The sequence below is a fragment of the Sander lucioperca genome, chromosome 8 (genome assembly GCF_008315115.2).
Source record: "Sander lucioperca isolate FBNREF2018 chromosome 8, SLUC_FBN_1.2, whole genome shotgun sequence".
NCBI lineage: Eukaryota > Metazoa > Chordata > Actinopteri > Perciformes > Percidae > Sander > Sander lucioperca.
The window spans coordinates 41,524,470-41,539,882 of record NC_050180.1 but is presented as its reverse complement, the minus strand read 5'-3'; the positions used below and the strand labels follow the sequence as shown (position 1 = coordinate 41,539,882).

The following is a 15,413-nucleotide window of genomic DNA, read 5'->3' as shown; positions in this document are numbered from 1 at the left end:
CTCTTTTGTTACTTCTCCAAGCATACCCCTTCTAAACAGATTTCTGCAGTTCAAACAACAAAAAGAATTGTAGTTGAGAACGTCAGTTATAACGGCCCACGTATTAAAACAATGTCGGGTTTAAATCAGGCTCGGGCTCATAATTCCAGTTAATGTGTCGGGCCGGGCTCGGACACAACGTGCACGGGCTCGGGCAGGTGACCCTACGGCTTGATTTTTTGGGCCCAATCCAAGCTTTACGCTGTATCCAGTTCTCTTTATACATCGATGGTCAGAATGCAAATGTCTGTATCAGTTAGATCAGACATTAAGCTGAGATCGATCTGCTGATAAGGACTTAAACCAGCTTAGTGTGGTTCTTTTAATGCCAATTAAATGTCTCTATGTTAATGTAATAGGATGCGATGGTCAATGTTGCATGCAGTTTATTAACGTGGAGTCAATTTAGTTAGATACTTTGTAGACTACTGTGTAGATTAGTAGTATAAGTACAGCTTCATATAGTTTTTTTATGTAAAAAAGTAACTCACATAAATGTACTGCAGTAAAAAGTACAATATTTCCCTCTGAGTTTTGGTGGAGTATGAGTATATAGTGAAAAAAAGGCAATACCTGATTAAAGTACAAGGATGTTGGCATGTAGGCTGCAATTTGTTAATGTTCCACCTCTAACTGGAAAATAATTGTGTAATAAAAGTGTTTACTTGTTCCTTGATCCATTCCAAGCATCACCAATATCGATCAGTGATTCAAACATGTTTTTTAGGTATCAAGATTTTCAGATGCCACGCTGCTTGATAAGGGTCTCTCTCAACTGGAATAGAGGGGCGGAACTTAAAGGCTGCAGACGTACTCTCTTGCGGCGCTTTGATAAACTATATAAAGAGGGAATATCTTCCTTTACTGACAGTCATCAGCTTGATCTTCTCTGTGTCAACCACTCATCACCTCAGCAAAGGTAATTATATTTCAATTTATTATCACAATTTCATCAAGAGGACATTTTATATTTTGACAATACTTTAAATATTAAACTAAATATTAAACTATATCTATATTAAATAACACACTTATAACTAGCAAAATACTTTAATTTGATAATTAATTGTCTGCATTTATGTCCTTGTCTGCAGTATGTTGACTTTGTTTAACGTCTCTCCACAGATGGCATCAGGCTTTCCGTTTGCTTTGTTGCTCTGTTTGTCCATCGGACTGTTGGCTCCATCTGTAAGTAAAAACTATGCAACTATTAATTTAAAAAACAACTCTGTGTTGCGCATGCAGTATAATGCAGCCAACCTGTAAGATTATGAGACAGTGATTAAATAATGTTACTAGTTTTAATGTAGGCTGAGTGCAAACTGTAAGCTGAAACATTAGATAAGTTTGTTCTGTGAAGCTCTTTTGGCTGAATGTTTGTATCAAAGGTGCTATATAAATAAAGTTGAGTTGATTAGTCCTGTAATTAGACTGCTCGTGTTTAATACGTCTTTTTGTGATCACAGTGTTGTGGACAAACCTGCTGCCCAGGTCAGTACAGTATCTCTGACTCGTTGCTCTGATTGTATTTGACTTGTTTGTTCATACAGTGTTACGTAGGGGTTTGTATTTTTTGTTGTGTGTCTCTTCTCCATGTTGATTTTTCAACTTGCAGGTTTTACTAATCAAGTATTTTTCCGGGAGACCAAGATGTTGCAAAACATCTTAATTCAAACAAAGACCTGAGTTACTCTGCAGAGGAACTGAAGACATTCTCTAGCATGCCAGTCATTTATACATTTGGGAGGATGGAGTCCATATCAGTACATCACACGTTTAACATTAGGTACCACATAAGGCCATTGACCTCGCTGTCCCTGGCTGTACGCCCAGATGTTAACTTCCCGTACATCTGCTCTTGACTGATTGCATCACGTAGAAAGATATATTACGTCCGTATAGGGATTAGGGAGGGAGAGCCAAGATGGCGGCGATGTAGGTGGGTGTGCGTTTTTTCGCTCTGTCAGGTAACGCGGAGGGTTTGAGTTTAACTAACCCAGGGGTGGCCAACCAGTTAGGTATAAAGAGCCACAAAAAAAAACACACCATAGCAAAAAGCCACACAACACATGCACGTCCACACTACAACAGCAACAGTGTCTTCCAGATCTGATGACAGTCATAATATATAGCAGTTTTCATAGTTTTTTTTCTCACTTAGATTGACTCAGTGGGAAACCTGACAGTCTTTGTTATCCACAGTCCTTTTCAGGTCTTGCTTGAACTCGGCTGTGGCCACTCGAAGAACTCTCTCACTCATTTGTCACTAGAGGGTCTTTCAAACAATCGGATTCAGCAGTGAAAGGGTTAACGAGGAAGGTGATCTGTGGCCGCTGTTTTTCCTCAGGTTGCAGAATCTGTCCTCAGAACTCTGCTGCATTATTTTCCATTTTAAAATAATTGGCAAATGTATTGGCAGATGCATTCAAATGTGTTTTTTTTTTACTTATCTGAAATACTGTATGTTTCAGAAAAGTTAAAAACAACAATCAACCAATGACACAGCCCCCAGCCACACAGTAAGAGCCTCACAGGAGCAGGCAAAGAGCCGCATACGGCTCAAGAGCCACAGGTTCGCCACCCCTGAACTAACCAATGAAACTTTAAATATTACTAGAAGGCAACACAGATAAGTGACAACTTAGACATATTGAGATAAGTCGAACCTGAATGGCCAAAAGGAAAAGCAAAAAGACTTTGAGACTGGAGAAAGCTGACGACGCTAACGTTACTCCAAACATGCTACACGTGGAGGAAGCTAGCAACAATCCTATTGAGATGCGGGATGTGGATGAAACTAGCAGACAAGAAAAGGATGGTGACTGGTTTGAGGCAAGTCCAGACACACAAGTTGAATTTGAGGCCCTTGTAACTCCACTGCCAGATACTCCATTAAAACCTCCAACAAAAAAGGTAAAACGTGACAACAGAGAGACTGCAGATATTTTAGAAGCCATCCTTGTGTTATCTGGGAAACATGATGAGACTTTTCGGAAAATATCTGCTATAGAAAAAAACGACTTGAAACAGATGGAAAAGCTAACCTCGACCGTTCAGCAGCTTACTTTGGATGTTAAACAACAGAAACACACACTGGAAGGCATGAAAAAAGAGATCAATTTCTTACAAGCAGAAAATAAAACTCTGAAGGCAAACATCGCTGACTGCCAGAGTTACAGTGGAAGGTGGTCCCTGAAGATTCATGGCGTGAAGGAGGAAGATGGAGAAAATATCAGGAGCAGAATCATCGAGATCCTGGGTAAAGTGGTTCCTAATGTTCGTGACAGCCTGAAGGATGGGTTCGACATCGTCCATCGCATCGGGCAGCGATGACAAGACGGCTCAAGTAGATCAACCATCATCCTTTTTGCAATGCAACGTTTTCGTGATGCTGTCTGGAAGGAGGTGAAAGGCTCAAAGTTTCTTCTGGACAACAACTCAAGGCTCACCGAAGCACTGTCCCCTGAAGAGACAGCAGCCAGAGAGAAGCTGTGGCCCTTGGTGAAGAAAGCAAGAGAAGAAGCGAAAAAAGCCTCTTTTTGCTGCCTTTTCGTCTTCATAAACGGAAAGAAGATTGATTGTTCAGAGGTAACATAGAATGTCTATGCAGATGTAAGTTCTAATACTGAGAATGGTCATTCAAGCTGTTTGATGCTTAGGCTACTAAAAAATATCTTTTCTAGCAAGTATGCTATTTAAGAAATTTCAGTTTGCACCTTATCAACTCAGTGAAGGTAGCCCAATTCACACCTTATTGACTTAGTTAATTATGGAGCCAAGCCAAAACTTTTATTTGTGCTCTTTTTTTGTTGTTTATCATCAAGATCATTTTGATGTAGTTGTCATAGAAGCTATATTCATGGGCACAAGAAAAATGAACTTTAGCCCTATTCTTTTCTGTTGGGACCTTGATTTTATTTATTTATTTTTTCTAAAATGCTATATTTCTCTTTTCAGGCAAAAAAAAACAAAACAAACACTTGATTAGTCCAACCTAAGGTGTTATACTTTTGGATAGTTGGTTGTTGTTGTTTTATAATACAGATATGAGTTTGACCCAAGACCTTTTTTTTCTTTTTTTTACCACTTCTACTATAGGCTACCCCTTATTTTCTACTTTAATTGTTTAAAGTAATTGTCTACCAAATCTCTGTTAGCATATTTAGAAATAAACTCCATGGTCATTTACTTGACTGGCTTGGTCTATAATAATACTTATCTTTAAGATGAAAACAAATTGTGATGGCTATAACATTGCCTTCTCTGTCACTATCTGTTATGCCAAGTTAAATGGTTGTTAATCTCCACCTCCTTTTTGGTGGATTTTCTTAGCACTTTTCAAGTTTTTTGGTGCTCAAGTGATTTACACGTATTCCTTTTTTCCATAAAAGTGTTTGTATGGATTTGATGTTTAATTCTCTAAATGTTATGTCTTTAAATGTCAGATGTATTAGGGATATTACTAAGAGGAAAGCAATCTTTTTGTGCAAGAGAACTGAGGCTGATTTTATTTTACTTGAGGAAACACATTCTTGTGAATCAGATGCCAAATTCTGGAAGACTCAATGGGGTAATTCAGCTCATTTTTGCCATAGTAATAATCATTCAGCAGGGGTTTTAATTTTATTACATAAATTTAAAGGGGACATTCTTGAAACGGTTTCTTCTCAAAATGGTACATGGATTACACTGATAATTAAACAATACAATGCTATATTGTTTGTAATATATATGGGTTTAATTCCCACGCTTCTAACAAGGTCGTATTTAATGAAATGGAGTGTCTATTTGCACCCCCGGTACGAATAGCCTCGGCCACACAGCTGAGCTATTCACACCCTGTGACGTAACAACAAAAACACGTTGCTCGCGTGCACCGATATCATGGCGGACGTTCATCTTCCATGACAGCAGAAACTGGCATATTAGGAAAGTTTTGTCTCTAAAGTTTATAACAATTGAATTTCTAGCGGAAAATGGATACTACGGTTGCGCTTTCTGTCTTCAGTGAAAGCATACAACCGTTAGTTTGTTAGTACCTATTTTTTGTATACAGTATGGTTACCTAGCAACCGAGGCTTGAAGACACCAAGTGGTAAACAGTTGTACAACATTCTGTAACAACTGCTAGGTGAGTGGTTAGAACACTGAGCTTTGGTTTGGGAGTCTGGATAATTTGCATGCCATTGCGCAAGTCAGGGCCCGCGAACGCGAAATTTTTTTTGCAGGGTGGTAGGGGAAGACTCATGAATATTCATTAGGGGACTCATCCCTGAATGGCTAGTACTTGTTGCCTGCTCTGGTTGGGTTGGTTAGGTTTAGGCAAGAGGAGTGGGATTGGTTATGGTTAGGGTAAGAATGTCAGGGCGAGCCAATCAGTGATGAGTTCCCTAATGAATATTCATGAATCTTCCCCTACCACCCTGTAAAAAAAAAATATCGCGGACCACGCAAGTGTATGTATTAGCGTCTCTCTGTGTGCAAAATATTGGACACTGCAACGATAATATTCCAAAAAGGTGTAGTACATGATTAGTATGGATAACTGTGTGTAAATATATGCCAAGGTACTGTAAATGCACAGGGGTGCAAATAGCATACATTGATATTTGTACCAGACGGGGTATTAATAGAACACATTGCTGTGTGCACCGGCGGGGTACGAATAGCATTCATTTCTAATTGCACCAGGGTACGAATAGCATACACTGCTAATTGTACCAGGGGTGCAAATAGCCTCACCCTTAATGAAATAGCATCCAAATTGAAAGATCTGAATATTAAGTACCAGGGTTCTTTTATAATTATTTGTGGAGACTTTAATGAATGTCCTGATGACGAGTTAGATAGAGACCCCCCTTGGCTTAGTCAATCTTCACAGAGATAACCTTGTGTCGTTTCTATGCTCCAACCTTTCCTTGACCGATGCATGGCGTTTCTTCAATCCCAGTACCAAAGACTTCACTTGGTGTAACAGAAGACTTACTTTAAAATCTAGAATTGATATTTTTTTGATTTCATCATCTATCCTTCAATTTGTGAAAGAAGTTAATCATCTTTACGCCCCATTAACTGACCATAAACAAATTATTTTGAAATGAAGTGCTACTCAGGAGACCTCAGGTTTTCGAGGGTATTGGAAATTCAACAACTCTCTTTTGAAGGATGATTCCTTTAATGACTCTATCAAAAAAACTAGCAGAAGAACTCCTCAATGACGACCTAAACGACAACTACAGGATAAAATGGGAATTCTTTAAATACAAAGCCAGATGTGTTGCGGTTAAAAGAAGTAACTAAAAAAAGAAAAAAGTAAGGTAGAAGCTGAATTGATGCACAAACTTGACCTTTTACTGACAAAAGTAAACATTAATTTGGAAGAAGAACTCGAAATCCAGCTATAGTTGGACCAAATTTATTTAGACTTGGCAAAAGGAGCATTCATTAGGTCAAGAGCCAAATGGCTTGAAGAAGGGGAGAAGAACACCAGTTACTTTTTTGCTCTTGAGAAAAGAAATTTTAAAAGAAAATCGTTATCTGCCCTTAATATTGACGGAGTTCCTTCTAAAGATCCAAAGCTAATTTCTAATTTTGTCACCAAATTTTATAGGAATTTATATGAATCACAATTTAATGCAAGTGATTGTGTAAATTTCTTGAATAATGTTCAAGCTACCATCCCTTTATTTGATGAGTTGATATGTGAATCTGACCTGCCAGTCAATGAAATTAAAGATGTACTATTTTCAATGAAAAAAGGCAAATCTCCAGGCAAGGCAAGGCAAAGCAGCTTTGTTTGTATAGCACATTTCAGCAACAGGGCAATTCAAAAGTGCTTTACATTACATTAAAGAGCAGTTAGAAAATGATTAAAAAACAAATTAAAACATTAAAGAGCAGCTAAAAATGAAGAAATTAAAGAACTGAGAGATAAATTACGCAAATAAAAGTTACAGTGCAGTATAAGAAATTAAACATTGAAGAGCAGTTATCGAGTGTCATACAGGGTCATCAATGCAACTTCAGTATAACAAATGAACAGTTACTTAAAGAAAGGCAACATCAAAAAGATACGTCTTCAGCGTTGATTTAAAAGAACTGAGAGTTACAGCGGACCTGCAGTTTTCTGGGAGTTTGTTCCAGATATGTGGAGCATAAAAACTGAACGCTGCTTTAGTTCTGACTCTGGGGACAACAAGTAGACCTGTCCCAGACGACCTGAGAGGTCTGGGTGGTTCATAGTGTAGTAGCAGATCAGAAATGTATTTTGCAAGAAAATCTCTTTCTGTTATAAACAGCTCCATGACTTCCTTTCTCTGGAAGAACAAGCGAGCCAGGTTGAAACTCACTACGCTACAGGGCCCCCTCAAGGAAGGGGGCTTGGCAGTGCCGGATTTTAGACGCTATCAGTTAGCATCTCTTTGCACCTATATTTGGCATTGGTTTGACAAAGGCGCCGAATCCACCTGGCTTGGTTTGGAGGCTGCCCCATTGGCCCCTATTCCTTTGCACCATATATTATATGCATCTAAGGGGTGGGCTCGCCTCAACTTAAAGGACAATTTTATTCAACAGAATACTTTAAAAGTCTGGAGGATGACAAGAAAGTTAGAAGACAAAGATGTTTTTTTTCCTCTCCTTACACCTATCCATTTAAACCCAGATTTCCCTCCTGGTCTGGCCGATCAAGCCTTCTTAATGTGGTTTAGTAGGGGTATAAAGACTGTGGGTGACTTGCTGACAGAGGGCACTGTGTTGTCTTTTGATCAGCTCAGAGAGAAATACAATCTCCCGCAGAATAATTTTTTTAGGTAGGTATTTGCAAATATGCAGTTTCATTCTTTCTAATACTAAGTTGTATCCTAATGGGTTTTCCATCTCAGCTCTGGTGAAGGCTCTCCTGAAGCCTGACTCCAGAAAACTTATTAGCAGGTTTTACAAGGCCCTGTCAACTTCAACCAGTGACTGTACGGTTCACGTCAGATCTCTCTGGGAAGCGGATTTTGGGGAGACTATCTTGGACGATGTGTGGAATGGGGTTTGGTCAGGCCCTGCAGGTTATAAGCATATTTACCAACAAAGCCAGGGAGATGCAATTTAGGGTCATACACAGGCTCCAAATCACACCGGTGAAACGCAATAGGTTCAACCCATTGCTCGCGAAATTTTGTAATAAATGTATGATTTCTGAAGGTACATATTTCCACTGTATATTTGAATGTTCCTTTATTAATGACTTCTGGGTCAAAATATGTAAGGAAATTGATGTGATATTCAAGAAAAAATTAGCTCTTACTCCCGTCAGCTGTATCCTGGGGTTAAATCCTAAAGCATTGGGTCTCGGCTCCTCCAAACTAAAGCTACTGGAGGTGCTTCTCTTTAATGCAAGGAGATGCATTCTTCTTCTGTGGATCTCGGACTCTGTTCCCACGATTTCACAATGGACTCGAAGTGTGTTGGAACTTCTCCCATTAGAAGCTATTAGCTTCTGGCTCAGAGACATGCCTTTTCGCTTTTTCGAAATCTGGGACCCCTTCTTGGACTATATTGGGGAGGATGGTGCACGGACCGTTCAGAGTGGCCTCTATGGTTTAGCATGGTCTGAGATCTCGAAGTACATTTCCAGGTGACATACAATAGCTTAAGTAACCCAATTTGACTGATTACGTTGAGTATGCCTCAAATGTGCAAACCTTCTGTGTTTTTGTTTTTTGTTTTTGTTTAGTTGTATTTGTTTTATACTTTTTTTTGTTGTTGTTTTGGTTGTTTAATTTAAGGGGTTGCGGGTGGGTTAAAAGGAGGGCTTTGTTCTTTACTCAGTAACTGTATTCCTTTATGTTGTATATGCCCCGAAGAAATTTAATAAAGATATGTTAAAAAAAAAAAAAAGAAATGTATTTTGGCCCTAAACTGTTTAGTGATTTATAAACCAGCAAAAGTATTTTTGAAATCAATTCTTTGAGGCACTGGAAGCCAGTGTAGAGACTTCAGAACTGGAGTGATGTGATCCACTTTCTTGGTCTTAGTGAGGACTCGAGCAGCAGCGTTCTGAATCAGCTGCAGCTGTCTGATTGATTTTTTAGGGAGACCTGTAAAGACTCCGTTACAGTAGTCAAGTCTACTGAAGATAAAAGCATGGACAAGTTTTTCCAAATCCTGCTGAGACATAAGTCCTTTAACCCTTGATATATTCTTAAAGTGGTAATAGGCTGACTTTGTAATTGTCTTAATGTGGCTGTTAAAATTCAGGTCTGAGTCCATGACTACACCAAGATTTCTGGCTTTGTCTGTTGTTTTTAACATTGTCGTTTGAAGCTGAGTGCTGACTTTTAATCGTTCCTCTTTTGCTCCAAAAACAACCACCTCAGTTTTTTCGTCATTTAATTTAAGAAAGTTCTGGCACATCCAGTTGTTAATTTGTTCAATACACTAAGTCAGTTGTTGTATTGGACTATAGTCCCCTGGTGATAAGGTTATATAAATTTGTGTGTCATCCGCATAACTATGGTAACTTATTTTATTGTTTTTCATAATCTGAGCCAGTGGAAGCATGTAGATGTTGAACAGAAGAGGCCCCAGAACTGAGCCTTGGGGAACTCCGCACGTCATATTTGTATGCTCAGATGTATAATTCCCTATAGACACAAAGTAGTCCCTATTCTTTAGATATGATTCAAACCAGTTTAGAACTGAGCCAGAAAGGCCAACCCAGTTTTCCAATCGGTCTAGTAATATGTCATGGTCGACCGTATCAAATGCAGCACTGAGATCAAGTAATACTAAGACTGAAATTTTGCCACTATCTGTGTTTAAGTGGATGTCATTAAAGACTTTAACAAGAGCTGTTTCAGTGCTGTGATGTGGTCGAAAACCCGACTGGAAGGCATCAAAACTGTTGTTTAGTGACAAGAAAAGGTTGAGTTGGGAAACCGTTTTTTCAATGATTTTACTTAAAAATGGAGGTTTGATATCGGCCTATAGTTGCTCATTAGTGACGTGTCTAGATTGTTCTTTTTTAAGAGTGGCTTAATGACTGCAGTTTTCAGGGCCTGTGGGAAGATACCTGAGAGAAGAGACATGTTTACAATCTGTAGAAGATCTGGAGCCAAACAATTTGCAACATTTTTGAAAAGGCCCGTTGGTAGACTATCAAGGCAGCAGGAGGAGGTTTTCAGATGTTGTATAATGTCCTCCAGGTTTTTATGGTTAATCATATGGAATTGGGTCATATTGGAATTTGTTTTGCCTGGACACTGTGACAACACATAGCCTGTACTCGATATGGAAGGACTGACTGTTTGTCTAATTTTCTGAATTTTGTCTTTGAAGAAAGTGGCAAAATCATTGCAGGCCTTGGTGGATAAAAGTTCAGATGCTACTGGTACTGGAGGGTTTGTTAACTTATCGACAGTAGCAAACAAAGCACGTGAATTATTATTGTTTTTGGCAATAATGTCCGAGAAGAAGGACCGCCTTGCATTCCTCAGTTCCAAATTATAAATGCGAAGTCTCTCTTTATAGGTGTTGTAGTGGACCTGGAGATTAGTTTTTCGCCACCTGCTTTCTGCTTTTCGACACTCTTTTTTTTCCTGTTCTTACCAGTATGGCATTTCTCCATGGAGATCTTTTCTTACCAGAGACAGCTTTGACCTTAGTGGGAGCAATGGCATCAATAACATTTGTAATTTTACAATTGAAATTGTCTACAGGCTCAGTGACTGAGACCCCTGAGAGGGTGGGTGTGGTGGAGAAAAGCTGAATGAATGTTTCACTGGTGTTGTCAGTGATATACCGTTTTCTTATTAACTTTGTTTGGACACTTTTGTGCACAGAGACATTGCCATTAAAGAAAACACAGGAATGATCAGAGAGAGCAGCATCAGTCACCACAACCTTGGAAATGTTCAAACCCTTCAAGATAATCAAGTCCATAGCTGTCCACGGCTGTGTCCTACTGAGTACAGGGGTTGAAGAGGCGCTCTGCCTGGATGATAATGCAGGCCAGCCGGTTGTATCACAAATCTCAGGGCGCTGTGCCCTGCCTGTTAGTCGTCCTCCCATTTCCCAGGAAAATTATTTATTCTTAGGCTTTGCACCAAAAGTGTTCCAGGGAGCACTACCACTTATTGATTTATTACCCATTCCACAGCCCTCCTGTTTGTTTGTAGTCTTGCTGGTGCTAGTTAGCCGTGTATTAGCATGCTTTTGTCCATTGTTTTGGGTCAATGGTAAAGTGGTGTCATTTCCACATGATCCGTTCACTTCCAGGTTTACTTCTAACCGGTAAATTTTGGTTTCCAGAACTGCAATCTTCTGAAGGAGTTTGTAGTAGTCCTCCATAGAGAAGGGAGGCATCTTGCTGCTAATTAGCTTTAGCTACAGTCACTTTAGGACAGGCTTGAGCTATTGGTAGGCCACGCTTACTGTGGATTTCCACAGGATGCAGAACGTCTGCGAACCGGCTCCGCTGCGGAACGGCTGCGTGCTCCGCCGTCCGTCAATACCCACCAGGTCCGGATTTGTTGCGTAACGGCTGCGGCCAGCCGACCACGAGATCTCGCGAATTGACGTATGTTCGAGCGATATAACAGGATGTAGTTTCTATAAACAGAACTACAAAACCAACAACAGTGTGTTTCCATCCAGAGGAGTAGAGGGGAAACAACTCTGTGCTGTGTTTTCAAGGTGTAGTGCAGGGAAAATGACCTGCCGTGAGCATGGTGTATTTTATTTTGAAAAGTAACCGGATGTTTTATTTTGTTTCTGTGCTCAACTTCCTGTCCCGCACAATCTGAATTGTGCTGAACTGTTGCGGAGCTCTCCGTCGTCCGTCAAAAATAGAAGCTCTGCGTATCTGGTCCGGAGGGCTGCAGACTGACGGAGCTGGGACGGAGTCGGGACGCAGACGTTCTGCAGTCAGTGGAAATACACACACTGACTTTAATGGAAACCTAATGACTCCACAGACGTTCCGGAGACGTTCCGGAGACATTCCGCAGACGTTCCGCATCCAGTGGAAATTGCCGGTTACGCAGAAAAATGTTGAAATATGGCAATAGCCTACTATGTCTACAAAAAATGTATAGTCCAGTGATTTATAAGTATCTAAGAGCCGCTGCTCATAGTTTCTCTCAGAGGAAAAGCAAGATTATGAGCAGAAATATGCAAGCAGAGGCAGGAGCAAGCAGCATTATTGTTGCTTAAAATTACATCTGAGAGAAATTTTGAAAGAATCTCAATATTTGGTAAGGAGTTAAAAATGTCCCAATTGGCAGATGACACTACGATTTTTTTAAAGGACAAAAACCAGTTATGTAACTCTATTCACTTGATAGACAAAAGATTTTGGACAGATTTGGAAAGTCTTACTTTTTTGAACCCACCAACTTTATCTACTCCTTTAACCTTAAAGATATCATATGTTTCTACGATAATTCAGGTAATGGTGCTCTTGAGTATCTAATACATTTTGTTATTCTATATGCAAAATTCTATATTCACAAGCAGAAATTATTAAAATTGTGGAAACTGTAGAGCTTTTTTTCCCTGAAACCTCTGACTAACTGTAAATTTATGTCTTGTACTTTTTGTTGTTTGTAATGTCTGTTATTTCTTTTTTATATTTTTGTTATTTCTTGTTTGTATTGCTTCATATGTTTCTATATATATATTTATTGTCCACTTGTTGTTCACGTGCTATCATTGCTTACCTGATTTTTTGTAAACTGCATTTTGTCAATAAAAAAAAAAAAAAAAAATGATGTTAGGTTTCTGAAGGAAGCATGGGAGGAGCTTGTAGCAACCTTATCTACATAATGTATTAATATTACAAACAGAAAACATGCAACACTGTCTCACAGAAGTTAAAAAACTAAAGCGAGCTTGCTACAGACAGGCAGAGGTCGATCAACTTCACATGCTTCACTCAGTGCAGTCTGCTGCCGGCCGGCACAATGAAGGTCTCCTCCCTCCTTTATCCAGGGAGCTGAGTGAGCACAAGCAATAACCAACTAGCTGGAGAAGGGAGGGAGGAGGCACAAACACACACACACACAACAAAAAATACAAACTGCTACGTAACAAGAATCTAACTTTCTCTTATTTCCAACATTGTCTTGAAGGTTCCTGCCCTCCTGGATGGACTCAGTTCGGCTCTCGCTGTTTCAGCTTCAACTTCCAGGGAAAGAGTTGGACCGATGCAGAGGTACAGCAGTTTTATCAAGACTGTCCTGACCTATATTTAGATTTCTAGTGGCGGTGTCCTCTAGTGGCCGTAGTAGTTATGACAGGAGCAAAAAATAAATCAATTTACTTCCTGCTTTGCTGCTGTCATAACTACTAAGGCTATTAGAGGGCGCCACCACTATAAACCTAAATATGAGTCCTAATTGCTGATTGAACAAACAACTTATGGGACTGTTTTTTGGGGGAGGACAGTCTCTAAAAGTATTAATACATGTTACAGTAAAAGTCCTGCATTGTCCAAAGGTATGTCAGTATATAAATGAGATGTCCTGAGATCACATCTGTTAAAATTGTGATTAGGTTTATGTTTTTTTCTTAAATGTTTTTAACCTATTATATTGTCTCCATTAGACCTTCTGCAAGGCCGCTGGTGGGAATCTGGCTTCAGTCCACTCAGAAGAGGAACATGTATTCCTCAGAACCTTCATTAACCAAGTGAGCGGTGAACACAAAGTTACCTGGATGGGAGGCTTTGACTCAGTGCAGGTGAGACTTTTATCATCACAGGAAGTGATGTCACTCGTCTCTTGAGCTATCGAGAAAATGAAATTTGATGAAAGAAATAAAGAACAGAAAGAGGAAAATAACTAAATAAAACAACAGAAAGGAGGATCCTCTTTTGATTTGACTTTGACCCAATCTCTCTCCTCCAGGAGGGCGTGTGGATGTGGTCTGATGGATCCATATTCGACTACAAACACTGGCATGTGGGGCAGCCTGACAACGCCGGTGGAAATGAGAACTGTCTTGAGATGAACCGTCAGGGTAAAAAACAACATATAAACATGATGATGCAACAATGACCTCTAAACTTATAGCAGGCTGAAAGATAAAAAGTTAGATTAAAACTCTGGAAAATCTCTCTACAGACAACTGGAACGACAGGCCGTGTACCGACATACGTCCTTTCCTGTGCTCCAAGAAGCTGTGAGGCCTCCCTCCATCATGATCTCACTACAGCTCATCTATAATCTCTATCATTGATTCTCTTTCAGTTTGTTCTGCAGACAGAAACAGCTCTCTGCTGACAGACTCACTCTCACTTGTTTATTATCTAAAGAGTTAGGAAACGGTTCACGTTTGAGTTTTAACATTAGAAGGAAACTGACTCTCTGAGCTGGACAAAAACATAATCAGTTATTGGACTTTTAATCTATAAATAACACAAAATGAAATACAGAAAACATTCAAATACTCTGACATCTTTTTCATTTTAGTTTACTGAATATTGTCTGTTATAACAGCATCCACTGATCCAATAAAATAAAATTCAACACACTTATTTGATTTCTCTCTGAGAGTTAATGTTCAGATCGAGACAACTCTCGTATATACACTAAATATGAAGCTCTCTCAAGCAGACGTTAGCTTAGCTTAGCTTAGCATAAAGACTGGAAACAGGGGGAAACAGCTAGCCTTGCTCTGTCTAAAGGTAACAACATCCACCTACCAGACATGAGTGGTGTAGATCTTCTCTTCAAAAATGTCCAAATAAAAGTCCAAATGTCCAAAGGAGTTTCTGGTGTGTTGGGTTCTTTATTCATCTGTTTTCCTTCACTATATAATCAATAAGCATTCAAAAATAAAAGACATATTGTCACAAACAGTGTCTGATCCTGACTGATTGAATCTTGTTTTCTCTAAAGGGGAAATAATATTGTAAATAATGTATTCCTTTTCTTAAATAATTACAATAAAACAAGGTTAAGATACTAATCCAAATTATAAATAAAGACATTGATGAATAGGTGAGGTAATAGCTAGTAATAGATAATAACGTTTATTTGAAAGTGTTGTGTTTCTTTTTCTTTTGAGGAGACATGTAAGACCAGGGCTTAATTTGAGCCGGAACACGCCGGAACATGTTCCGGCACCTCCGACGTTGGATCCGGAACCTTTTTTATTGGATCCGGCACCTCCTGTGTCACTATGAAAAATTATTGCCTAAATGAAAAAAATAAGCTACTGTTTGTGTAGTGTTCAATGTTGTTATCTGTCTTGTTAGTTTATTCCCCATTGGAGTTCCACAAAAATCTTGTGTTTGCATTTTCAATGCGTTTTGAGGTGAATTTTCAGGGTAAGACAGAGGGGGGAGAGGGACGGAGGGAGGGGATCGGCACTTCAACAGC

At 39.3% G+C, this 15,413-nt stretch overlaps 1 protein-coding gene across 2 annotated transcripts; it reads left to right on the top strand.

The window, feature by feature from the left end:
• The first annotated feature begins 767 nt into the window (after nucleotides 1-767).
• LOC116046616 (galactose-specific lectin nattectin-like) lies at nucleotides 768-14,778 on the top strand. Of its 2 annotated transcripts, XM_031295011.2 has the most exons (8): nucleotides 768-958; nucleotides 1,134-1,227; nucleotides 1,506-1,530; nucleotides 9,880-9,883; nucleotides 13,153-13,243; nucleotides 13,636-13,770; nucleotides 13,938-14,049; nucleotides 14,154-14,778. In XM_031295011.2, exons 1-8 carry the CDS (start codon nucleotides 783-785, stop codon nucleotides 14,213-14,215), a joined length of 699 nt encoding a protein of 232 aa, XP_031150871.1. In that variant the 5' UTR covers nucleotides 768-782; the 3' UTR covers nucleotides 14,216-14,778. The 2 variants fall into 2 exon arrangements, with proteins under 2 accessions (XP_031150871.1, XP_031150872.1); XM_031295012.2 differs by lacking the exon at nucleotides 9,880-9,883 and having other exon boundaries at nucleotides 13,161-13,243.
• Nucleotides 14,779-15,413: the final 635 nt, after the last annotated feature.